We start from the raw sequence: 27,268 nt of genomic DNA, 5'->3' as shown, positions 1-27,268 counted from the left end.
TACTCCCCTAGCAACTAACACACTGAACAGAATAAAAACAAGCACAGACTGAGATCTCAGAACTCTGGATGGCAGCTGAGGTGTTGAAGAGTCAGGGTGAGTCCAGAAGCAGAGAGAAGAGAAGCAGGGATAGCACGAAAGCTGGGAGAACCTACCTGCTAACATCACGAGAACTTGCTCATCGCAGCCATTTTAGCCATTTTGGGATGGGGCTGGGAAAAACTCCAGAGAACAGAAAGGGAGCTAATCTGAGGAAGCTGTAGCCCAACTTTTTAAGGTGGCTCAGACTGGCCTTGGGAGTTCATGGGTCATGCAATTGGGAGGGGGTGAAGAGAGACCCTGACACTGTGAGAGAGTGCCACTGAATCTTGCTGAGGCCCAAGACAGATGGGCACTAGGACCGGGAGGAACTTCAAGGGCAGCAGGGTGAGGGGAATACTTCGGACAGCTCCGCCCACAGCAGGACACTGTAGGAGAGCCTGTGCAGGAGCACCTGTGAGGGAAAGACACAGAGATCCCACCACCTTCACCACAGGAAAATTGGGCATCTGCGACCAGCTGAACTCCCCTCTTCTTGTGCGTGCATATTGAGTTCCACAGATCAAGCATTCAGAACTCCTGAATCAACACTGAAAAAAAACTTAGAGATAAGAGTGCCTTCCAATGGTTCTCAGGAAAAGATACTAGGCTCACTGCCCTTGTGTCGATTCTAATTTGTGGAGACTCTGTGGGGTGAAGCGGAGCTTTGCCATGGGGTTTCCAGGCTGTGAGGCTTTTCAGAGGCAGGCTGCCGCATCTAACTCCCACCAAGCAGCTGTTGGGTGCGGGTCCCAGCCTTTCAGTTGGCAGCTGAGCTCTTGGCCACTGCATGGCCAGGGTGCCCAATTGGAAAAATTTTCCACAAAAACTATAACACAAAATTTAAAATAAAAACATAATAATGAAAATAACAAAATGGCCCAAGTTCAACAACAACAACAAAAAAATAGTAAACACACAAAATCACAAGAGAAGAAGAACCAACAAAGAAATGGAAAACATCAAAAAAGAAAAAAACAAAGAGAACTACAGGAACTGGATAATAAAGCAACTGACTTAGAAAAACAAGAGAAACACCCAAAAATACAGGTGAACGGACAGAATATAGAACAAATGAACTAGAAGACAAAATAACTGAATTTACCTAGGCTCAAGAGATGCAAGAGAAAAGAACAAAGAAAAGCAAAAAAACTCAAATGGAAATATGGGATTCAATTAAGAAATATAACATTAGAATTACTGGAATCACAGAGCATTGTGACAATAAAGGCATAGAAACAATTCTCCAGGAGAAAATCAAAGAGAATTTCCCAGACCTGAAGAGAGAAGCAAGCCTGAAAATACAGGAAGCTACACAAACCCCAATTAGAAGAAATACAAAAAAAAAAAAAACCTAATTCTGCAACATATCCTAATAAAATTCTAGAAAACCAAAGAGAAAAACACAATGTAACATACCAAGAGTTGTTAGATTTCACAGGACTCAGTGCCGACTTTGGCCCAGAAACTCTAGAGACCAGAAGACAACAGAACAACATATATACAATACTGAATGAAAACAATTGCCAGCCAAGGATTCTTTACCTAGCAAAGTTGTCATTCAAAAACAAGAAGAAAATCAAGACATTCCCAAATAAACAGAAGCTCTGGGAATTTGCCTCTACCAGACCAGCTTTGGAAGATTTACTGAAAGGAGTACTCCAGATGAAAAGGCAAGAGCATTAAATAAATACTCGTACCTATACACAAGAAAAAATAAAGAAAAATAAAAGCGAGAGAGCAATCTCAAAAAAAGGCAACAACTCGGCAATATAAGGAACAAATATATGATATTTTCAGAAAGTAAACTCAATAATTAAAGCCCACAAACAAGACAACATCAAGTTTGTAAGTAATAAGTACAAAGTAAACTTATCAGATATGGATTGTATATTGATGTTAATTAAGACACACCAACAGAAATGGTGGAGGGAGGAGCATATCAGGAAGAGATTTATTATGTTAAGGTTGTGTGTTAACTGTTTGTATGTTAAGCATCGTTGCAATTGTAAGTTAAGTAATGTAATACATGTGGTAACCACTAAGAAATCACCAAGAAAAAACATTCAGAAGGAAAGAAGGAAGAAAGCAAAAAGACGCCTTCACAGGAAAGCAACCAAACAAAACCAGAAAAATCAGAATAAAAAAATAAAGAAAACATGAAACACTCAAAATACAAACAGCAAAATGAGTGAGGTAGACACTTCGTTTTCAGGAATAACCTTAAACGTAAATGCTCTAAACACCCCATGCAAAAGGCAGAGAGTGGCAGAATGGACAAAAATGTATATATATATGATCCATCCTTTTGCTGTCTACAAGAAACACACCTTAGACATAAGGACACAGATTGAAAATAAAAGAATGGGAAAAAAAATATTCCCTGTAACCAGTAAACAAAAAGGAACAGAGGTGGCTATACTTATATCAGATAAAATAGACTTTAAATCAAAATCTCTTACAATAGATAAAGAAGGACAATAAAAAAACCAAAGCCAAACCCACTGCCATCGAGTCAACCCTGGCTCATAGCAACCGTATAGGACAGAGTAGAACTGCCCCATAGAGTTTCCAAGGAGCACCTGGTGAATCTGAACCGTGCCAACCCTTTGGTTCGCAGCCGTAGCACTTAACCACTATGCCACCAGGGTTTCCAAAGAAGGACATTACATAAAAATAAAAGGGTCAATCCAGCAAGAAGACGTAACAATTATAAATATATATGCACCTAACAGCAATGCTGCAAAATACATGAAACAAATACTAACATAAAAGGAGAAATAGACAACTCCACAATAATAGTAGCAGACTTCGATATACCACTTTTGATTATAGACAGAACATCTAAAGAGAAGACCAGTAAGGACACTGAGAATTTAAATAAAACCATAAGCCAACTAGATCTAACAGACATAGATAGAACACTCCACCCAGCATCAGAACAATACACATTCTTCTCCAGTGCACATTGACCATTTTCCAGAATAGACCATATGCTAGGTCACAAAACAAGTCTCAACGAATTTTAAAGATTGAAATCACACAAAGCATCTTCTCGGACCATAACAGTATGAAGCTAGAAATCAACAACAGGAAAAAATAAACAAATACATGGAAATCAAATAATACTAATAAACAGTACTACTAAAAAACCATTGCGTATAGAAGAAATTAAAAGTGAACTTAAAAACTTTCTTGAATAAAATAAAAACACAACATATTAAAACTTTTGGGACACAGCAAAAGCAGTACTCAGAGGGAAAATCATAGCAATAAATGCCTACATCAAAAAAGAACATCCAAAATCATTAACTTAAACCAACAACTTCAGCAAATAGAAACCAAAATCCGTTGCCTTTGAATTGATGCCACCTCATAGCAACCTTATAGGACAGAGTAGAACTGCCCCATCGGGTTTCCAAGGAGTAGCTGGTGAATTCAAACTGCTGACCTTTTGGTTAGCAGCTGAGTTCTAGAAAAGGAAGAGCAAAAAAAGCCAAAAGCTCCCGGAAAAAAAGGAAATAACAAAGTTTAGGGCAGAAATAAATGGAACAGAAAATTTTAAAAAACAATAGAAACAATCAACAAAACCAGAAGCTGGTCCTTTGAAAGGGTCAACAAAATAGGAAAACCACTGACGAGATTAACAAAAGAAAACACAAACCAGAAAAGGCACATAACCAAACTAAGAAATGAAACTGCTGACTTTACAACCGATCCAACAGAGATAAAGACCATGACAGCTTACTATGAAAAATTGTACCGCAACAAATTTGAAAACACAGATGAAATGTACAAATTCCTAGAAACACACTGCCTACACAAACTAACACAAACAGGGTGGAGAATTTAAGCAGATGCATTACAAAAGAAGAGACTGATGATTTAAAAAAAAAAAAAAAAACTGCCAACAAAAAACCCAGGACCAGATGGCTACACTGGAGAATTCTACCAAACATTCAGAGAAGAGTTGACACCAATCCTACTCAATCTCTTCAAAACCACAGAAGAGGAAGGAGTATTACTGAACTCTTTCTATGAAACCAGCATAACCCTGATACCTAAACCAGGCAAAGACACCACAAAAAAAGAAAATTACAGGCCAATACCCCTTGTGAACATAGATGCAAAATTTTTCAACAAAATTCTAGTTAACAGACTTCAGCAACATATCAAAATCATATACCATGATCAAGTGGGATTCATACCAGGATTACAACGGTGGTTCAACATTAGAAAATCAGTCAATGTAATCCCCCACATAAATAAAACAAAGGAAAAGAACCACATGATTGTATCAACTGATGTGGAAGAGGCATTCGATAAAATTTTATCCTCATAAAAATTCTCAGAAAAATGGGAAAAGAAGGGAAATTCCTCAACGTAATTAGGGGCATATATGCAAAACCAACAGAAACATTATACTCAAGGGAGAAAGGCTGAGAGCCTTCTCTTCGAGAATGGGAATGAGACACTCTTATTCAACATTGTGCTGCAAGTCCTAGCTAGGGCAATAAGACAAGAAAGAAGAATAAAAGGTACCCAAATTAGAAAGGAAGAAGTAAAACCATTTCTACTTGCAGATGACTTGATCCTATGTGTAGCAGACCCTAAAGATTCCACAAGAAAAATGCTGGAACTAATAGAAGAATTTAGCAATGTTGCAGGGTATATGATCAACACACCAAAATCAGTTGGCTTCTTCTACGCTAACAAAGACTACTTGGAAAAAGAAATTAAGAAAACAATACCATTTATAATAGCCCCCAAACTGATAAAGTACATAGAGATTAACCTAACCAGGGACATAAAAGACTTATACAGTGAAAGCTATAAAACTCTGCTACGAGAGACTAAAAGAGACCTACAAAACTGGAAAGACACCCTGTGCTCACGGATTGGAAGACTTAATATAGTAGAAATGTCAGTTCTACCTACACTGGTTTACAGGTACAATTCAATCACAATACAAATACCAGCAACATGCTTTACTAAAACGGAAAAACTAATGACCAACTTCATGTGGAATGGAAAGAAACTCTGAATAGTCAAAGCAATAATGAAGAAAAAGAACAGAGCAGGAGGCCTCACACTCCCCGATATCAAAACCTGCTATAAAAAACCCATTGCCTTCAAGTTGATTCTGACTCACAGCAACCCTATAAGACAGAGTAGAACTGCCCCATAGAGTTGCCAAGGAGTGCCTGGTGGATTTGAACTGCCAACCTCTTGGTTAGCAGCCGTAGCTAGTATATAAGGACAAATATTGTATGATGTTCTTCTACAAGAAGACAAAAAAATAGAGAGAGAAACCAATGTTCATTAGTGATTACCACGGAGGGAGGGGAGAGGGGAAAGTACACCTTAGTTCATAGAGCCTATTTCCGGAGATCACCTTTTCGTGAAATAGCAGAGTGATGCATTGTAAAAACAGCATGGGAGAGATGCCTGACCTCCTCTAGCTTCACAAGGGGGAAGGAGAATCAAGATTAACAGTCCAAGGTTGATTCCTATGAGGCAAGGGGTCAGACATGGCTCTTCTCTCCGCCATCTTTACCAATCCTGACACCAACCATCCCTCCCACGGCACTCTCTACTTCTCTACTGGGTTCGATAATTCATTGCACTGGCCACACAGAACTCACAGACAATACTCACGATTATGGGGTTTATTAAGGAAATGACAGGTTACAATTCAGGCTCAGGAACACTCAAGGATACAGTTCTTCCATCAGGACAGCCTTTTCCCAGCTGTGTTTGCAGGTATGCCTCTCCCTGGCCCTAGACCTCTCCCCAAAGGCACTCAGCTTCCCCTCTTCATGGGCCGGGAAGTGCACTGCTCCGTCTCCTGCTGCTGGGTCTCTCCTGCCACCGCTTCTCACTGTCTTCAGGGTTACAGCTCTCCCCCTCTCTCAGTCACCTGCTTCCAGGAGCTTCTCAGCCCAGGGATTGCGGATCCAAAGGACATGCTGGCTTCTGGCTGTTCTTCCTTGGTAGTGGTGAGATTCTCTCTTTCCTGCCTCTGGGATGGCTCACCTCAAGCCCAGTGGGATGGCAAAACTGAGCTTTCCCTTTGGTGGGCCACAACTACTATATCTGCACAGACCTGCCCAGTCACTTGGGTGGAAGTTACAAGACCATGGCCAGAAAGGCCACCCAAAAGTGATCCATGGAAATACACACACAAAATATAGGGTATTACCTGTAAGATCTATGCCCTATTTAAAAAACATCTGTATGAGACCAAAAGGTCAACAATTACTCAAAAGGAAAGATGAGAAGACAAGGGGACAGAGAAACTAGAGCCCTGGAAGTGGAACAAACAGAACACAATTAAAGAGAATGCTGACACATTATAATAAATGAAATTAATGTCACTGAACAAATTGTGCAGAAATCGCCAAATGGGAACCTCACCTGCTATGTAAGCTTTGACCAAAAACTCAATAAAATATTACTTAAAAAAAAAAAAAAAGATCAACACAGAAAGGAGATAGACATTCCCAAACACAAATGGTTGAAGAACAATAATGACAAATTATGGAGAAAAAAATACCCCAACTCTCCAGCAGTCAAAGGAATGCTGGTTGAAATGATAACACAACATTCTTCACTGACAAAATGAAAAATTGTTGTTGTTACTTGCCATCCAACCAGCTCCGACTCATGGCGACCTTATGTATAACTGAAGGGAAAGGTGGCCCCGTCCTGCGCCACCTTCATGATCGTTGGCATGTTTTACCTTATTGTTGCAGTTGTGCCAATCCATCCCATGGAGGGTGAAACGAAAATTAACAAGGTATATTACACTCTGTGTTGGCAAGAAGAAACAGGCCTCTCGAACACTGGAGAAAAATCTATAAATATTTACAGACTTTGGGGGAGAGTATGAGGCTGAATGGGAAAAAAGGGGTAAGTATGGTGGTGAACTGGGCAGCAGGCGATATATAAACCTTAAAGTGTACATACCTTTACCTAGAAATTTCTCTTCTCAAAGGAAGATAATTACTGATATGCTCAAAAATGAGTGACCAAAGCTTTTAATCACACTGTTATATGCTAACAGAAGAATCAAAACATGTCTAACCATAGGGATTGGTTAAATTAATTATGGTACATCCATAAGCTGGAATATTCCACAGTTAAAAATGGCAATGTAGATTTATATTTGTGGATATGGAAAATGTTCACAATATATTTTTAGTTAAATGAGCAAATCACATTATGAATGTGTGTGCACAGAGTGATCTAATTATTACACAACCATAAGGGAATAATAGAACATACGTATAATAGAAGTACTGCTGACAATATTTATTTCTAGATGGTGGGTTACATGTGCTCTAACTCTTTCTTGGAGCTCTGGTGGCACAGTGGTTGAGAGCTCAGCTGCTAACCAAAAAGTCAGCAGATCCAATCTACCAGCCGCTCCTGGCAAACCCTATGGGGCAATTCTACTCTGGTCTATAGAGTCACTGAGGGGGAATCGACTCGACAGCAACTGGTGTTTGGTTTACTCTTTTCTACTGGTGTTTTGAATTTTTCCAGTGTCCTATAATGAATATGCAAGGAGCCCTGTTGGTGCAACGGTTAACTGAAAGGTTGGCAGTTCGAACCCACCCCATGGCCCTGCAGGAGAAAGACCTGCTAATCTGCTCCCATAAAGATTACAGCCTAGGAAACCCTATGGGGCAGCTCTACTCTGTCACATGGGGTCACTAGGAGTCCAAATCGACTCGACTCGACAGCACCCAACATAATGAATACGTATTGTTTTTTTAATCATGAAAATACTACATTTTATAAAAATGCAAGTATCAGGTAGTATACATTTTCATTATTCTTAAAGATGTCACAAAACAAAAGTATCAAAGAGGAAAGCTTGGGCTCTACCTGTTCTGAAAGTTATTGGCAAAATCATGTGTTTTTCACCAAGAAGGGCAACTTCAAAATTAAATCCCATGACTTCCACATCCTTTGGAGGCCAACATGAGGTACATTTAGGAGGCACTGGCAACCACAAGGCAGGGCTGTGGTTTCTGGACCAGCCGCCTCGGGAAGCCTCTAGTGAGTAAGCCCAACTCTTGCTCATTCTCTCTTGTCATCACTGCACCATTATTGGACAGAAAAGGAGCCTGTCCTTTCATGGTCTCCAATTCCCACTTTTTCACCATTCCTTCTCGAGTATAAGAACTGTTTGAGGAAGGAAAATGCCCGAACTCACACTCCCTCTCTCTCTGAATGTCACGAGAGCACCCACCTTCCCAGAGGCCCCCCTCGGGAGACGGATCTAGATCAGCATCACTCACTATGTTTCAATGCGACCTTTGCTACCTATCTGTTTGCTTCCTCAAGCTGAAGCTTTTTCCATTTGCTGGACATATTGGAGATTTGTGGTCCTTGGGTGGCTCAAATGGTTTACACTCACCTACTAACCAAGAGGTTGGCGGTTCGAACCCAGCCAGCAGTGCCATGTAAGAAAGGCCTGGCAGTTTGCTCCCATAAAGATTACAGCCAAGAACACCCCATAGTGCAGTCCTACTCTGTCACACGGGGTCATCACGAGTCGGAATCAACTCAATGGCAATGGGTTACAGGTGTTGGGTTGAATCTTCAAATCAGTTTTGGGGGAATGCAGTGCATTGCGTCCCACTTTCTCAATCTCACCCTGCATTTAGAGGACTGATTTGCCCTTACACTGGGTTTCCTGGTCCACTGATCTTGGGCCTAGCATAATGTATCTTTTGGGAGCAGACCTTCATTCAGCACAGCAATGCCTCCGCCCACCCACTGCAATCCTGAACCACATAGTAATGGGGAATTCACTACTCCACAGGGCAACTTCATGCATTTCCAGATAGCACTAACTGTTAGACATTGTTCTTTTCCTTATCCTGCAAAATCTTCCTCCCTGCAACTTTTATCCATTGTTGTTTGTTTTTTCTCTAGAACCATGTAAGACTATATATATATATATATATATATATATATATATATATATACACACACACACACAAAACGTGTTTAAGGCTATGTCATTGGAAGGCCAAGACTGGTCCACTGGGTCATCTCTCAAACCCTTTAAATACCTTCCATGATAGTTTTGAGTCAGGACCAAAGGCCTTCTGAGGCATCTTGTTACTTTGGGCATTGGCCCTCTGATCTTTCAGCGTGGTCTTTGAGTACAATTAAATTCCAGATCTGAACTTCCAATTCTCCTCCCCTGATACAAAGACTCCTCATTATTTTAGTTAGAAATGACTCACTTTGTTTTCCAAGGCAAAAGGATGGGAAGAAAAGACAGCAATCTATCCAAATTGTCAAAACACTTTTCTTCATTAGTGATAGCTAATGACATCCCAAAAAGTGATATTTAATGTCTGGAAATGATGCTGTTAAAAGAGTTGACTACAGCCGTTCTTCAAACTATGTCAGGAGTTGGGGGCTGTTGGTATACTTACATTCTGAAAGCCAGTCTTCAGTGGATCACAGTTCCAGAGACAGAACAAAAGTATGTTATGACCAGTATTTAAGGTCCTATCATATCCTGCCTCCATTTCTAAGTAGCTGAAAGAATCCCACAAAAACGTGATGGACCTTGGCAAGCTGAATTTTTCTTAATTGCCACCAGTTATCATGTCTATGTTAGGAAAAATTTATATTTTTACTGTCTGAATCATCTAAATATTTTGCGTTTCCCTACAGGGGCAAGAACGGTAAGTCCAAGGTGGAACATGAATCCAATGATGGTGGTCAATGACTATCAGACGCCATGAAGAAAAATCCAGAGTGCAACATACACCCAGCAGCCATTGGGAGACACAACTTCTGTGAATGGTATGACCAATGGAATAGGATGAGCAAGGCATGAACAAAGCAGGAAGAAAATTAACTCATTGTGGCAAAAATCTACAGAGAAAAGGACATTCTAACCGTGTTCCTCTAATTATTTACACTGGATTCTCCCTTAAATTATCCCCTTTCCAAATTGCCCTCAGTGTTCATTTTTTCCACTTCACAGAGACTTTTCTTTTTCCTCAAAGTGCTCCAGTGGCGGGGGGGGGGCCATATCTCAAGATTCCTCCCTCCCCCCACCACACACACACACAACACCCTGAAATGACTCCTCTTTCCCAAGTCGTGAGAATGAGCAGCTTGCTTTGAGAGGTACAGTTTCACATGGAGAACCCTGGTGGCACAGTGGTTAAGGGCTCAGCTGCTAACTAAAAGATCGGTGGTTCGAACCCACCAGCAGCTCCATGGAAGAAAGATGTGGCAGTCTGCTTCTGCAAAGATTACAGCCTTGGAAACCCTATGGAGCAGTTCTACTCCGTCCTATAGGGTCGCTATGAGCCAAAACCGACTTGATGGCAATGGATAAAAATGGTGATCTGATGAACCCCCAAACCTGACCCTGGGAGTTTCTTTGTTCACTTCCATCCTAAAGGAAACACATTTAATCAGCAAAGAGATACTGCGATGCATATCCCATAATTCCATCACCATTTCCTGCACTACCATGTCCTTTGAATACATTTCTCCCTCCCTTGGGATCCAGGACTGTACCCATCATATGGCAGGCCTTTCCTTAGTCTCTGCAACCCTCCACCCTGGGGGCCCCTCTCTCTTATCTCTCTTGGTGTCCTCCTCTGATGACTCCTCACTCTGGGGCCCTCCCAGCCTCTGCCCCTTTGCCTGGCTAATTCCAACTTTCCCCTTCCTCCAAGAAGTCTTCCCGGACCCACTCTAGTCTGGTTTAAGTGCCCTCTATGGAGCCCTGGCGGCATAGTGGTTAAGAACTCGGCTGCTAACCCACAGGTCAGCAGTTCAAATCCTTGGAAACCCTATGGGGCAGTTCTACTCTGTCCTGTAGGGTCATTATGAGTTGGAATTGACTCGACAGCAACGAGTTTGGTTTTGGTTTCTATGTGTCTATCATGGTGCCCTGATATCCCCTAAATTGGTGCTTCCCACATTCCTCAGTTACGCTTTTTCATTTTCTTTCTTCTCCCCTAGATTATGAGGCCTGTTTGAGGTCAGAGGTAGTTTCTATCTTATTTAAAACCATTTCTACAGTGCCTGGATTTTCAACCTAAAAGTTTATTTATTTTTTTTTCTTTGATTTTCAAAGAAATTAAACTATCTTTGTAGGCCCCTGAAGTACTGTGCACCCTGCCATGCCTGCTGGAAAATGTTCAGTCCTGCAGCTACAACCCTCACCTCCTCCTCTGAGAGCTGCATCCCCCAGAGAGTAGGCTTTAAAGAAGCAATAGAAAAAATCTTTCCAGACACACAGATGTGAGCCGAGCAACAACTGTGGACACTTCCTTCCTGCTGAAACGTGGACCAGGCATCCTCCCTGGAAATTCACCACCGCTTCTGATCCCAAGCACAAACCTAAGCCACTCACAGCAGGCAGACGATTCCACCTTCTTCTCCCTGCAGCAACACTTGAAACACTTCTTCACCACCATGTAGAAGTAAGCGAAGACAACAAAGGGGAACGGGATGTTCAGACGGCTGCAGTACTCCTGCACCAGGAAGTACCTCTGGAACTTCCAGACCTGGTCGTTGTTCTCCTGAACGGTGCCCACCGTGTAGCTGGCAGGAGGAGAAAAGAAAAGGCCAAGCCTGAGCATCATTATTTAATTGTCAAATACAGTCATATTGACATTATTGAAATAACTCAAGCCTTTACAGTAATGTATGGATACCCATTACTGCAATGGCTCAAAAAAAATAAAAGCTCTAGTTCAAATCCACCAGCTATCTGTTGGTTTGGCCTTTTGTGGTGACTTGTATGTTGCTACGATGCCGAAAGCTATGCACCCGTGGCGGACAGGTTTCAGCTGAGCTTCCAGACTAAGACAGACTTGGTGGGTGATAGTAATGGATTACGGTAATGGCTCAAGTCCAGATTGTTGTTGTTATTGTTAGTTGTGTCGAGTCAATTCCAACTCCTGGCAACCCCATGTGTGCTTAGTAATCTGCTCCATGGGATTTTCAAGGCTGTGACCTTTCGGAAGAAGATCGCCAGGCCTATCTCAGAGGTGCCACTGGGTGGGTTCGAACCTCCAAACTTGAGGCTGGTAGTTAAGCGCTTAAGCACTTGCTTCGCCCAGAGACACCCCGTGTTGACCACAGCACTACAGATAACAGCCACTCCCACCCCCATCCCCAAATGTGCCAAACTAAGAAAACGTATCCCGTGGCATGGCGAACCAGAACTATTACCTTATGCAGTTATTAAAAATTGTGTTTACAGATAACTTTTACCATTTGGGAAAATGCTTAAAATATAGGTTAAGTGAAAACGATCAGGCTAACGCTGATACTGAGGCCATAATTTCACTCTGTGAATGACACTTCACAGGGAGAAATAGATGAAATCATTAACGGTGGCTGTCTCCGGTGTCACGTCATGGGTGTTCTTTCATCTCTTCTCTGTGCGCTTTACAAGCATTGCACGAGGAGCATGAATTCCTTTTATAAAAAAAGTTGATTTCTCGTCTTACCTCAAAACTGACTATTGCACTGATTTTTCAGTTATGAATTAAACTGAAACTATAAAACATAAAATAGCTGAAACATATTACCCCCTGCACACTGTTATAAACACTTCGCTAATATTAATTGATTTAACCCACCTAACAACTCTCCAAGGAGCCCTGGTGGTGCAGTGGTTAAGCACTCGACTGCTAACCAGAAGGTTGGCAGTTCTAAACCACCAGCAGCTCAGCGGGAGAAAGCCGTGGCAGACTGCTTCCGTGAAGATTTACAGCTGTGGACACCCTGTGGGGTCACTCTGAGTTGGAATCGACTCGATGGCCGTGGTTTTGGTTTAACAAATCTATGATATAAATCCTACTATCGGCTACAATTAACAGATCGAGAAACTGAGGCACAGTTAGGTCAAGCAAATTGCCTGAGTTCCCCAGCCAGAACATGATAAAGCCAGGATCCGGATGCCTGCAATCCAGCCAATGTCTACTTGCTTCACCCCCGTCCAACACCATCGCATACAGTGGAATGTGAGATCGCTGAGGGGAGCTCTATTGCAAATTCACCACCCATCTGTCAGTTTGCCAAACTGCGGTGGCTCGCACGTTGCTATGATGCTGGAAGCTACGCCAGTGGTCTTTCCAACACCAGCAGGGTCATCCATGGTAGACAGATTTCAAGACTAACACAGACTAGAAAGAAATGCCTGGCTATCTACTCGCAAAAATTAGCCAGTGAAAACCTCATGGATCACAACAGAGCACTGTCCAACTAGCTTGCTTTGGACACAGCATCTGGAGTGATCAACGGCTGAAGGATGGCGTCGTGTTTGGTGAAGTAGAGGGCCAGGGAGGGTGAGGGAGACCCTTGGTGAGATGGACTGGCACAATAGATGCAACAATGGACTTGAACTTGCTGGCTATCACGAGAGTGAAGCAGGACCGGGCAATGTTTCATTCTGTTGGACATAAGGTCGTCATACGTCAGACCCGATGCAATGGCAGCTACCTCTATTTCAAAAAGATTTGATTTAACTACTTGGTAAAATGCTACTACAGAGCATTTTAAAATTTGTGAAGTTCATCCACCCAAGATACTTTTATTTTGAATATCAAATCATCCCTTCACAAGCCAAAGAAGCTGCGATGAACCATTTGAAATAAACAAGCGAATCCTTAACAGGAAAGCACTCAGGTGTCCAAATTCAGGGTAAAAACCTCAGGGGCCAAACCTGAGCGAGGTGACCAGGCAGAGTAACCGGATGTGTCCGCAGTGACACCTTCTTCTCCTTGCTGGGCACCTGGCATTCTAAGGCTTAAACATCTCAAGCCAAGGAAAGATCACGTACACCAGCAAACGCCAGCCTACGCTGACAACGCTTACCGCAAACTCAGCTCTTCTTTTCTTGGAGTTCAGCCATGAATCGAACACCTCCGAGGTCCTGCCCTGGAAACCCTGGTGGCGTAGTGGTTAAGTGCTACGGCTGCTGACCAAGAGGTTGGCAGTTCAAATCCGCCAGATGCTCCTTGGAAACTCTGTGGGGCAGTTCTACTCTGTCCTATAGGGTCGCTATGAGTCAGAATTGACTCGACGGCAATGAGTTTGGGTTTGTTTTGTTTGTTTGTTTTTGAGGTCCTGCCCAGGTCCTGGGCTCTGTGGAAGCAGACTTTTGCAGCAAGTGCCTCTTGAATGCAGGGTGGTTTTTAAAGAGAAAAGACTTAATGTTTACTCAGCATCGTCTACAGTAAGTGCTATACCAGTAAAACCGGTTGCCATCAAGTCATATCCAACTCGCGGCAACCCCCTGTGTGTCAGGGTAGACCCGTGCTCTGTAAGGGTTTCCAATGGCTGATTTTTGGGGAAGTAGATTGCTGGGTGGACTTGAATCTCTGACCTTTCGGTTAGCAGCTAGGCACATTAACTAATTGCACCACCCAGGGACTATTAAACTATTGTTAAACTATTGTTGTTAGGGGGCCTCAGTTGATTCTGGACTCTAGCCGACGCCATGTGAAGGAGCAGAACTGTCCCATAGGGTTTTCTTGGCTGTAATCTTCACAAAAGCAGATCAGTGGCTCCTTCTCCCTTGGAGGTGCTGGGTGGGTTCAAACTGCCAACCTTTCGGTGAGCAGCCTAGCACTTAACCACTGCACCACCAGGCTCCTTCAAGAAGTGCTATACTAGGTATATAGGATGCTTACTTGACTAATCCTCACAACAGCCCTAGGCAGGACTAGGAAGTATTCAAGTGCAACAAATTGAATCCAACGCTTAGCAAGGCATTTCTCCCAAATGTAGGTCAGGTCGCCTGCGGGCTAATAACAAGCACAGTGTTCTGGCCCTCGCTAGTCCCCAGCTGGTTCCGGTGCCTGCAAAGAGATCTGCTCCCTTCTGCTGCTGCGATCGGGGCAGATGATGGCCATGCCCCAGTTTAAGGAAGTCCAGCCTCAGAACTGGCCAGCAATCACAGCTGACTGCTTTGCACCAGGACAACTACAGCCATTCAAAATCCCGTCCCTAGGAGCATCTTAAAACCTGATGTATCTAGTGAAAAAAAAAAAAAAAAAGGATAATACTGCCCGCCATCCCTCCCCCAAAACTCAGACATGAAAAAGCGATTGCATCCATTTGAAAACATCAAATGTTGTTCTCTGAGGTTTTACCCAAAAAGAATTCACAGATCCCACTGAAGGGAGGAATTGCTCTCCTCTTGGGCATGCAGGGTGCCTGGAGGAGTGGGGGGCCTTCTCTCTGCCACATGCCACCCATCCACCGGCCCTCCCCCACCCTTAGAGCATTCGGGGAGCAACTGCAGCAAGAAGGGTTCAAGCAGGAAGAGATGAGCTTCTTGGCTTAAGTGGTTACTTGGAGTCAGGGAAAACATTTCATACCTTCTGGATTACCCAGAACAGAGGTCAGTGAGCTAAGGCTTGGCGACCAAATCCAGCCCGCCACCTATTTTTGTTCTGCCCTAGATTTAAGGCTGGGTTTTGCAAAGCCGAAAGACAGGCACAGGTGCAGGGTTGCTGGGCACTGCTTCAGCGCTTCTGGCCAAAGCAAAGACCCTAACCGCCTTTACAAGAAAAGATTGCTGACCCCGATCTAGAACGTATTTAACCAGTGCCCATAACACAGTGCTTTGCGTTTGCATCGTTCTCTATTTAAAAACTCCTGCATCATGTCGGTGTTAGGTCCCTGGGTGGTACAAGCGGTCTGCACTTGACTACTAACCTAAGTAAGGTTGGTGGTTTGAAACCACTCAGCAGTGCCGCAGAAGAAAGACCTGGCTATCTGCTTCCGAAACCTCACAGCCTTGAAAACCCTGTGGAGCACGTCTACTCTGTACCCACTGGGGTCGCCACGAGTCAGAACCAACTAAAGTGCAACGGGTTTGTTTTTTGGGGTTTTTTTTCACATCGTTGTATTTATTCCTCAGGACAACCCAGTGCACTGCAAGGATCCTCCTGTTGGAATCTCAGCTACTTTGGCTCGTTCGTCAGGGTCAAAGGTGGATAAAGCCGGAAAACATCCTTTTATAGAGAAAATGGTACAACCCTGGGTGCAGGTCAGAGAGCTGATCACTGGACACTCAGACCCAAAGCCGCTTCACACACATAATACACTTCTGAGATGGCCAGGCTGAGGTCCACTCAGACACTGAGGTCCACCTTCCCCCTAAGACAGAAGCTTCCAAAACGTCCTTTTATGGAGTAAATGGTACAACCCTGGGTGCAGGTCAGAGAGCTGATCACTGGACACTCAGACCCAAAGCCGCTTCACACACATAATACACCTCTGAGATGGCCAGGCTGAGGTCCACTCAGACCCTGAGGTCCACCTTCCCCCTGTGTCAGAAGCTTCCAAAGCGTCTTTTCTCTCAATTCAGTTCCAGACACGGTCTCACAGAGACATCAGAACATCCCAGGGGAGGCGGATACTGCTTGAAAACTGCTTCAAACTATTTTTGTTAATAATGTTTTATATCCTTGAGACACTGTTTCCAACATTTCAGTAGAGAAGACACTGAGCTCCGCAGAGAAGGGTTCTCCGGGACGGCACTCACACGTTCTCCTCCACAAAACAAGAGTCCAGAGCAGTTCATAGACCTTCTCTGGTTTCCAGGGAGGCTCTGGGTGCTGCCAATGGTTAATGTGCTCAGCTGCTAACCAAAAGTTGGCGGTTCAAGTCCACCCAGAGGTGCCTTGGAAGAAAGGCCTGGCAATCTGCTTCTGAAAAATCAGCTACTGAAAACCCTGTGGAGCACAGTTCTACTCTGACACTCATGGGGTCGCCATGAGTCAGAGCTGACTCGACGGCAACAGGCACTCGTACCAGTTTCCAGGGCTGCACCCTCCCCCAGCCTGATGGCTTGTTAAAGTCTTCCAGCCACGTCCCAGCTAGCGTCCCTAAGAGGAATTCTGCCACTGTCCCCTTGTCTCTGTATTTCCAGTGGTGTCTTGTGCCCCTTAGAGAGTCCTGTCCCTGGTAACTACCCAAGAGGCCGGGGGTCTCCTATGACAGCTGACCTCTGTCCCCTTAAACCACCTGAGTACCCTCAGCTGGGCAGCAGAGGAGGAGGAAGCAGAGACCCCCACAGGAGGCAAAACTTCAGAAATTTGCTGAGGTTGACAGTGCTGCCAAGAGACAACAGGGTTTTAGAATTCACATAGCCTTGTACATAAATGAAATCCAGCAGGACTGTTAAAAGAAAAATATGCCCTGACCACAGAAGGATGACTAAATGTATTAAGAATATTTATATAATTCATCATTTTTTATAATTCATCATAACACTAGACCAAAAGGAAAAATATCAGTCCAAGAGTTGCCAGGAAGCCTTCTGGCAACATTCAACATCCATTTCTGATTAGGAAAAATGAGAAGAAGGAGGAAGAGGGGTGTCATGGATCAAATTGTGTCCCCTCAAAAACATGTGTCAACTTGGTTAGGCCATGGTTCCCAGTATTGTGTGGTGGTCCTGCATTTTGTGATTTTCCTGTGTGTTATAAATCATTATCTCTGCGTGTGGTTAAAGAGGACTAGGGTGGGATGTAACACCCTTACCAGGTCACATCCCTGATCCAATGTAAAGGGAGCTTCCCTGGGGTGTGGCCTGCACCACCTTTTATCTTACAAGAGAGAAAAGGAAAGGGAAGAAAGCAGAGAATGGGGGACCTCATTCCACCAAGAAAGCAGCGCCGGGGCAGAGCGTGTCCTTTGGACCTGAAGTTCCTGCACTGAGATGCTCCCAGACCAAGAGAAGACTGATGACAAGGACCTTTCTCCAGAGAAGACAGACGGAAAAAGCCTTCCCCTGGAGCTGACTCCCTGAATTTGGACTTTTAACCTACTTTACCGTGAGAGAATAAACTTCTCTTTGTCAAAGCCATCCACTTGAGGTATTTCTGTTACAGCAGCACTAGACGACTAAGACATCCTGCCTGTGCCCTAGCCTGTCTGCTAGGGGTGCCACATGGCCTCAACACACCCTGAGTCCTTCTCATTCTGTAGCATCAAAAAAGCCATATGTATCGCAAAGTGAAAGAAGTCACCTGAAACAGCTACATATTGTATGATTCCAGCGATACGACATTCTGGAAAAGGCAAAACTCCAGAGACAGCAAAAAGATCACTGGTTGCCAGGGGTTCATGGGAAGCCGGGAGAGCGAGGAACAGGTGCAGCATGGGACATTTTTAGGGCAGTGAAACTATTCTGCAGAACACTGTAATGGTGGACACATGACATCACGCATTTGTCAAACCCGTAGGTCTGTACAACACACAGAGTGAGCCCTAATACAACCTGTGGACTTGAGCTAATCACAACGTATCAGTACCGGTCCCTCAATTGTATCACACAACGCAAGACAGTCCCTGGGTGGTGCCGACAGCTTGAACACCACACCCAGCAGTAAAGATGGATGAGGAGCACTGGCCAGGAATTGAACCCAGGTCTCCTGCATAGAAGGTGAGAATTCTACCACTGAGCCACCACTGCCCCAAACTGTTGATTCTGACTCTCATGGCAACCCCACGTGTGTCAGAGTAGAACTGTGCTCCATGCATGGGATTTTCAGTGGCTGATCTTTCTGAAGTAGGTCACGAGGCCTTCCTTCCGAAGCACCTCTGGGCAGACTTGAACCTCCAACCTTTCAATTAGCAGCCGAGTGTGTTAACCATTTGCAAAAACAAGCACAAAAACCCCATTGCCATCAAGCCGATTCCAACTCATAGAGACCCTACAGGACAGAGTAGACCTGCCCCATAGGGTTTCCAATGCTGTAAATCTTTACAGAAGCAGGCTGTCACATCTTTCTCCCAAGGAGCGTCTAGTAGGTTCAAACCACTGACCTTCCAGTTAGCAGCCACGCACTTTAACCACCGCGCCACCGGGGCTTCTTAATCCACTTGCACCACCCAGGAATTTCAGCACTCTCATTAGGACAGACCCTCAACGAGATGGACTGACACAGTGGCTGCAACCACGGGCTCAGGCATAACAAGGACTGAGGGTGGCACAGGACCCGGCGGTGTGTTGTTCTGTTGTACACAGGGTCGCTATGCGTTGGGACAGACTCGATGGCACCTAACAACAGTAACTGTTAAGGCAACCCTGGAGTCACTGACTGGCTTTAGGTTCACTCCTGCCTCTGCTATGCCACACAGCGCCTGTGATCAATACTGTTCAAGTAGAATCATTGCAGATGTTTGCATCCACTTCTATTTGCCATTGAACGCCACCTAGACAGCCTGCCAGTAATTCCTTAAAATCCCCAAGCGTACATTCACTTTGCAGTTAATAAGGTTGCCCTTGTATATGGTTAAGCTTTCGAACTAATATTTTGATCTGATGCCAGACAGGGGTCACAGTCTGGGGCCATCTGCTCGGAGTATGCCCTGAACAACTAACAGAAAGCAAGTTTTGATAATTAAATCCAAAGATCACAAGAGGGCAGTCTCTAGCCGCTCTTTAGTTCCCAGAAAGCGTATTAACAAAGACGAGACCCTTCAGACCCTGGACGGTACAAAGGTTTAAGGCACTGGGCTGCAAATTTAAACGCTGGAGGTATGAGTCCACCCACAGGTACCTCGGAATAAATGCCTGTTGATCGACTTTCAGAAAATCAGCCATTGAAAACCCTACATAGCACAGTTCTTCTCTGACACATGGGGTCTCCATGAGTTGGGGTGGACTCGATGACAACTGGACCCAGTTACACTGTCACTGTAAATCAGATTCCAAACCCCCTCAATCCGTCCCACCCTTACTTCAAGTTTGGGACTTGGTCATTGCTGCCTTCCGTTCACGTGAATACAAAATCACCCATTATCTGCCACCCTTCTCTGGGAGCTCAGACTTGGGCCTCCCACACATCACATATTGTCTGGCTTCCTCCTTGATCCCCGAGTCCCTCCTGGCCACCAGGTGAGGGAGGTCAGTGAAAGGGCTGTACATTCCCTATTTAAGGCCCCAGGGCACCAGTGGTCTCTTGGTCTCCGTACCCCAGGCACATGGCACAGAACAGACATTATGTGTCTATGCGATGGACCATTTGTCTGTTATCCGCCATTGGTGCTTCTCAGTGAACAGTACACAGGGCAGCTCAGCATGCAACCTGTACCTGAATGATGAACTGAACACAGGAAAGAACCCAGCTCTTCTCATGGGTCAAATAAACCCACCCCCGGCCAGGTGCTGAGACTGTGGACACAATCTCCATCCTCCAGAGCTTACTGTTTGGAGGCAAGAAGCTGTTAATAAGTGAAAGGAGAGTGCCTGGGGCCCCAGGGAGTCTCTGCTCAAAATGGGGAGTGAGTGTGAGGGACCCTTTAGGAAAGGATGAAGCTGGGCTGCATTTTAAAGGACGAGCAGGCATTAGACGGGAGAAGGTCGAGATGGAGCAGGTAATCAATTCAGACAGAGGCACACGCATTTGCAAAGCCATCAGTTGTGAAAGAGCTCCTGTTTAGGGACGGGACGGGCGGACAGATGGGATGCCTGCCTGGGACAGAGATTGGGGGAGGAGCTCAGAAGTGTGTTCACACAGACGACCTTGTGTGGAAGCAGAGCAGCCTGGAATTTACCCTGAAAGCTATGGGGAACCTTGGATACCCTTCCAGAATTTTAAGCAGAACGGTGACATTTTAGAAATATCCTTCTGAACATAGTGTAGAGGGTAGACCAGATGGCCACTCTGATGTGTCTGGTTCTCAGGGGCACATGGAGAGATACAGGAGCTGCCCCACCCAGCCCTGCTCACAGTGAGGCCAAGGGCTGGTCAACCAACTGACAAGGCAGGTGCCCCTCAACCAATCCCCAGGCCTCTATGTGACCATTGCCTTTCCTTTCTAAATAGCGAAAGTCGTAAGTGATCATCGTAGTGAGTGAAATCCTCTGTGGAGTCTGACATCTCCACACCTCCTGAACCTTCTCACCTCTCTGAAGTAATCAACACCAACTACCTGGTATGTATCTTTCCATGTCTTCGTCCATGATAATACACAAGATATATTTATATATGTACATATACAGGCACTTGATTTTTTTTTGGAGTTCCTGGATAGCGCAAATGTTTAAGTACTCACCTATTAACTGAAAGGCTGGCGGTTCAAATTCATTCAGAGGCGCCTTGGAAGAACGGCCTGGTGATCAACTGCTGAAAAACCAGCCACTGAAAACCCTACGGAGCATGGGTCTACCCTGACACACGTGATGGCGCCATGAGCAGGAAATCAACACGACTGCAGCTGAATTTTTTTTACGTCTTCCTCTATGCTCTTACAAAAGATAGATCTATATACGAAGATACACTTGTACTTTTTTTTTTAATTCTTCTTTGTTTTTACCAGCACAAGATTATACCACGGACGTTAGTCTGCAATGCGCTTTTCGTTGTTGTTGCTGTTGTTATGTGCTATCCAGTCAGTTCCAGCTCATAGCCACCCTATGTACCACAGAACGAAACACTGCCTGCTCCTGCACCATGCTCAAAATCGTTGTTAGGCTTGAGTCCATTTTTGCAGCCACAGTGTCAATCCACCTTGTGGAGGGTCTTCCTCTTTTCCGCTGACCCTCTATTTTACCAAGCATGATGTCATTCTCCGGGGACTGATCCCTCCTCACAACATGTCCAAGGTATATAAGATGCAGTCTCGCCTTTATCGCTTCTAAGGAGCATTCTGGTTGTACTCCTTCTGAGGCAGATTTGTTTGTTACTTTGGCAGTCCACGGTATATTCAATACTCTTCACCAACACCACAATTCAAAGGGGTCAGCTCTTTCTCAGTCGTCCTTATTCATTGTCCAGCTTTCGCATTCATATGATGCGATTGAAAATACTATGCTTGGGTCAGGTGCACCTTCATCTCCAAGGTGACATCTTTACTTCTCAACACTTTAAAGAGGTCTTTCCCAGCAGATTTGCCAAATGCAACGTGTCTTTTGATTTCTCTTGACTGCTACTACCATGGGTGTTGGTTGTGGATCCACGTAAAATGAAATCCTTGGCAACTTCAGTCGTTTCTCCATTTATCATGATGTTGCTTATTGGTCCAGTTGTGAGGACTTTTGTTTTCTTTATGTTGAGGTGTAATCCATATCGAAGGCTGTGGTCTTTGATCTTCATCAGTAAGTGCTTCAAGTCCTCTTCATTTTCGGCAAGCAAGGTTGTATCATCTGCCTAACTCAGGCTATTAATGAGTTTTCCTTCAATCCTGATGCCCCGTTCTTCTTCAAATACTCCACCTTCTCGGATTATTTGCTCAGCTTACAGATTGAATAGGTAAGGTGAAACAATACAACCCTGACGCACACTTTTTCTGACATTAAGCCACACAGCGTCCCCTTGTTCTGTCCAAACAACTGCCTCATGAACTATGTAAAGGTTCCTCATGAGCACAATTAAGTGTTCTGGAATTCCCATTCTTCCCAATGTTACCCATAATTTGTTATGATCCACACAGTTGAATGCCTTTGCATAGCCAATAAAACACAGGTAAACATCCTTCTGGTATTCTCTGCTTTCAGCCAGGATCCATCTGATATCAGCAATGATTTTCGTGGTTCCACGTCCTCTCTGAATCTGGCCTGAATTTCTGGCCCTTCCCTGTTGATACGCTGCTGCAGCCGCATTTAAATGATCTTCAGCAAAATTTTGCTTGCATGTGACATTAATGATTTTGTTCAATAATTTCCTCATTTGGCTGGATCAGCTTTCTTGGAAAAAGGCATAAATAGGAATCTCTTCCAGTCAGTTGGCCAGGTACCCATCTTCCATATTTCTTGGCATAGACAAGTGAGCACTTCCAGTGCTGCAACTGTTTGTTGAAACATCTCAATTGAAATTCCACCAATTCCTGGAGCCTTGTTTTTCTCCAATGCCTTCAGAGCAGCTTGGACTTCTTCCTTCAGTACCACTGGTTCCTGATCATATGCTACCTCTTGAAACGGCTGAACATCAACCAATTCTGTTTGGTATAATGACTCTGTGTATCCCTTCCATCTTCTTTTGATGCTTCCTGCGTCGTTTAGTAATTTCCCATAGAATCTTTCACTATTGCAACTCAAGGCTTGAATTTTTTCTTCAGTTCTTTCAGCTTGAGAAACGCCAAGCATGTTCTTCCTTTTTGGTTTTCTGTCTCGAGGTCTTTGCGCATGTCATTATAATACTTGTCTTCTCGAGCTGCCCTTTGAAATCTTATGTTCAGTTCTTTTACTTCATTTCTTCCTTTTGTTTTAGCTGCTTGGCATTCGAGAACAATTTTCAGTCTTTTCTGACATCCATCTTGGTCTTTTCTTTCTTTCCTGTCTTTTCAATGACCTCTTGCTTTCTTCACATACGATGTCACTGATGTCTTTCCACAACTCATCTGGTCTTCAGTCATTAGTGTTCAACGCATCAAATCTATTCTTGAGATGGTCTCTAAATTCAGGTGGGATATACTCAAGGTCATACTTTGGCTCTCGTGGACTTGTTCTAATTTTCTTCAACTTCAGCTTGAACTTGCATATGAGCAACTGGTGGTCTGTTCCATAATTGGCCCTTGGCCTTGTTCTGACTGATGATATTGAGCTTTTCCGTTGTCTCTTGCAACAGATGCAGTCAATTTAATTCCTGTGTATTCCATCTGGTGAGGCCCATGTGTATAGTCGTCATTTATGCTGATAAAACAAAGGTATTTGCAATGAAGAAGTCATTGGTCTTGTAAAGTTCTATCATGCCATCTCCAGCATCATTTCTGTCACCAAGGCCATATTTTCCAACTACTGATCCTTCTTCTTTGTTTCCAACTTCTACATTCCAATCACCGGTAATTATCAATGCATCCTGATTGCATGTTCGATCAAATTTCAGACTGCAGAAGCTGGTAAAAATATTCAAGGTCTTTATCTTTGGTCTTAGTGGTTGGTGTATAAATTTGAATAATAGTCGTATTAACTGGTCTTCCTTGTACGTGTATGAATATTATTCTATCGCGGACAGTGTTGTACTTCAGGATAGACCTTGAAATGTTCTTTTTGACAATGAATGCAACCCCATTCCTCTTCAAGATGTCATTCCCAGCATAGTAGACCGTATGGTTTTCAGATTCAAAATGGACAATACCAGTCTATTTCAGCTCACCAATGCCTAGAATATCAATGTTTATGTGTTCCACTTCATTTTTGATGATTTCCTAATTTCCTAGATTCATACTTCATGCATTCCACATTCCAATTATTGATGGATGTTTGTAGTTCTTTCTTCTCATTTTGAGTTGTGCCACATGAGCAAATGAAGGTCCTGAAAGCTCGACTCCATACATGTCATTAAGGTTGACTCTACTTTGAGGAGGCTGCTCTTCTCCAGTCATCTTTTGAGTGCCTTCCAATCTGGGGGGCTCATCTTCCGGCACTATATCAGGCAATGTTTCCCTGCTATTCATAAGGTTTCACTGGCTAATTCTTTTCAGAAGGAGACTGCCGGGTCCTTCTTCCAAGTCTGTCTTTATCTGGAAGCTCAGCTGAAACCTGTCCTCCATGGCTGACCCTGCTGGTATCTGGACACCGGTGGCATAGCTTCCAGCATCACAGCAACATGCAAGCCCCCACAGGACGACAAACTGACAGACGTGTAGGGGAATGTCCTTTTTACATTTAACAAAATACCATCTTTCCAAGTCAATAGCTATTGATCTAACTTTCTTCCTTTTAAGAACTGCATAATGTTCCACAGTACAGATATAACACAATTTATTTGGCCACTACCCTATGGAGAGGCATCAGCAATAATCTGATAAATTTCTTTGTACATATATCTTTAGGACAGATTCCCAGAATTGCAATAACCCATTAAAGCCCATTGCTGTTGAGTTGGTTCCAACTCATAACGACCCTGTAGGACAGAGTAGAACTGACTCATAGGGTTTCCAACACTGTAATCTTTGTAGAAGCCACATCTTTCTCCCGCAGAGTATCTGGTGGGTTTGAGCCGCCGACATTTTGGTTAGCAGCAGAGTTTTTAACTATTGTGTCACCAGGGCTTCTCAGAAGTGTGACATCTGGGTCAAAGGTTTGTGTATTTTTTCTTTTAAGATCTATTTTCAAATGATTTTCCAAAGAGTTAGTACTAATTTCCATTCCGAGTAGCAATGTCTGATTCCCAAAAGCACCGCCAACACCAAGGGCTCCTTTTAGTTTTTGTTCATCTGACAGGTTAAAAAGCAGCATTTTCTTGTAAGAGTTGAAGTTTCCTATCTGTGAGCACCTTTTCATATATTTATTGGTCGTTTTCATTTCCTGTCTCTCAGAAGATTGGCCATGTCCTCTGCCAATTTGTCAATCAGGTTGTATTTCTCTTGTCAATCTGCAGGAGCTCCTTCTATATTAGAACTAAGTCTTTGCTCAAAAGATGCACTGAAAAGATATTCCACAGCCTATCATTTGTCTTTTGACGTTATCTCAAGAATTGTTCATGCTAAAAATTGATTTATGAAATCAACTGTGTTTACCTTATCTTTCATAGTTCCTGGATTTGTGAGTTTGGCTAAGCAGTTGTTATGGAATTGTGTTTCCCAAAAATACATGTTGTAAATCCTAACCCCTAGAGTGGTTTTGAGTCAGAATCAACTGGATGGCAACAGGTTTTTTTTTTTGCTTGTTTTTAGAGTGGTTACAATCCCATTTGGGAATGGGTTTTCTTTGTTATGTTAATGAGGCAGTATTCATGTATGGTGTGTCTTAAGTCAACCTTTTTTGAGATGTAAAAGCATATTGAGCAAGAAAGTAAGCAAGCAGAGATGAGGGAAGCCAGATGCCAAGACACATAAAGATCGCCAAGGAACCAAAGAACAGAAGCTGAAAAGAGACAAGGGCCTTTCCCTAGAGCTGACACCCTGCATTCGGACTTCTAGTCTACTAAACTATGAGAGAGTAAACTTCTGTTTGTTAAAGCCACCCACTTGTGGTATTTCTGTTACAGCAGCACTGGGTAACTAAGACAGCAATTCTCTTCCACTCTAAGGTTTAACAACTTCTTCAATTTGCATATTTGTTTGTAAATTGCATTTCTGTCTGTCTGTGCCAGGATTCATGAGCTTAAAATAGTTATCTACCTTAAAGGGACAATACAAAACTACCGTATAAACTACCATGAGGAACACCTGGAAACTCTCAGAGGGAAGATGAAGGGAAATGAAAAACATCACGTTCCCAATGAGGAAGGAGAACCGCCGAAGCCCATAAAAACTATCTTTAAATCACCTTCTTATTCTCCCACAACCTCATTAGACATGAGCCCAAAAGAAGAGTCACTCGCCTGACTCTGCTCTTTTTAATTGTATTTAAATTGGAATTATAAAAGCGGCAACTAACTAAAATCGATCGCTTTAAAGCCTACACCATGCCAGGGAGTCCCATAAAAAGTAAGTGGCCTTGGAGCTGAGCAGAATGGCAGCCATTCACCTTCCTGCCCAAATCACAGCACTACGGGGAGGTTGCTGAACCGTGTCCCACCAAAAGATATGCTGAAGTCCTAATCCCGGTACCTGTGAACGTGACCTTGTTTGGAAATGGGGTCTGTGCAGATGAAATCAGTTAAGCTACCATGAGGTCATTCTGGAGCAGGGTGGGTCCTAGCCCTATATGAGGGTGTCCTTATAAAAAAGAGGAGACGAGGCTCAGACAGAGAGACACACAGGGAAGAGAGTAAGAGAGACTGCAGTGACACGTCTGCCAGTTCAGGAACTCCAGGGGTTGCCAGGAACCCCCAGAAGCTAGGGAGCCACCAGGAGGCATCCTCCTCTCCTAGGTCCTTCATAGAGAGCATGGCCCTGCTGACACCTGAATTGAGGACTTGTAACCTCCACAACTGTGACACAATATGTTTCTGCTGTGTTAAGCCTCCCAGTTGGTGGTAACCTTGTTAAAACAGCACCGGGAAGCTCATACAGGCGCTAAATATACAGAGTCCAAATTTACTACAGTTTGTTACTCTAAGTTTGCCTATAAGCTTGTCATTGACACAGCTTGTAGGCACAGCTTATAGAGACACACTGTATTTTTAATATAGTCCCCAGCAGGCCTCCATCCCCTCCAAACTGCCAATCCCCTAAAGACTACCACTGGAGACTGATTCCAATCGGATACAAGCCCCTCAACGATAGGACCTTTGATGCCATGTGCCCCGCCTGGCACAGACCCCGACACAGG

The 27,268-nt window shown here is 43.8% G+C and overlaps 1 protein-coding gene across 1 annotated transcript in view; it reads right to left on the bottom strand.

Moving 5' to 3' along the window:
• Positions 1-27,268, bottom strand: part of TRPM8 (transient receptor potential cation channel subfamily M member 8) — an 89,946-nt gene that overhangs the window by 6,696 nt on the left and 55,982 nt on the right. The window contains exon 21 of the mRNA XM_049889034.1: positions 11,489-11,679. Coding sequence (XP_049744991.1) covers positions 11,489-11,679 — 191 coding nt within the window. The remainder of the gene's footprint in view (positions 1-11,488; positions 11,680-27,268) is intronic.

This window comes from Elephas maximus, chromosome 6, assembly GCF_024166365.1.
Source record: "Elephas maximus indicus isolate mEleMax1 chromosome 6, mEleMax1 primary haplotype, whole genome shotgun sequence".
Taxonomy (NCBI): domain Eukaryota; kingdom Metazoa; phylum Chordata; class Mammalia; order Proboscidea; family Elephantidae; genus Elephas; species Elephas maximus.
The sequence above is the reverse complement of the archived record's forward strand: the minus strand, read 5'-3'. Positions and strand labels throughout refer to the sequence as shown.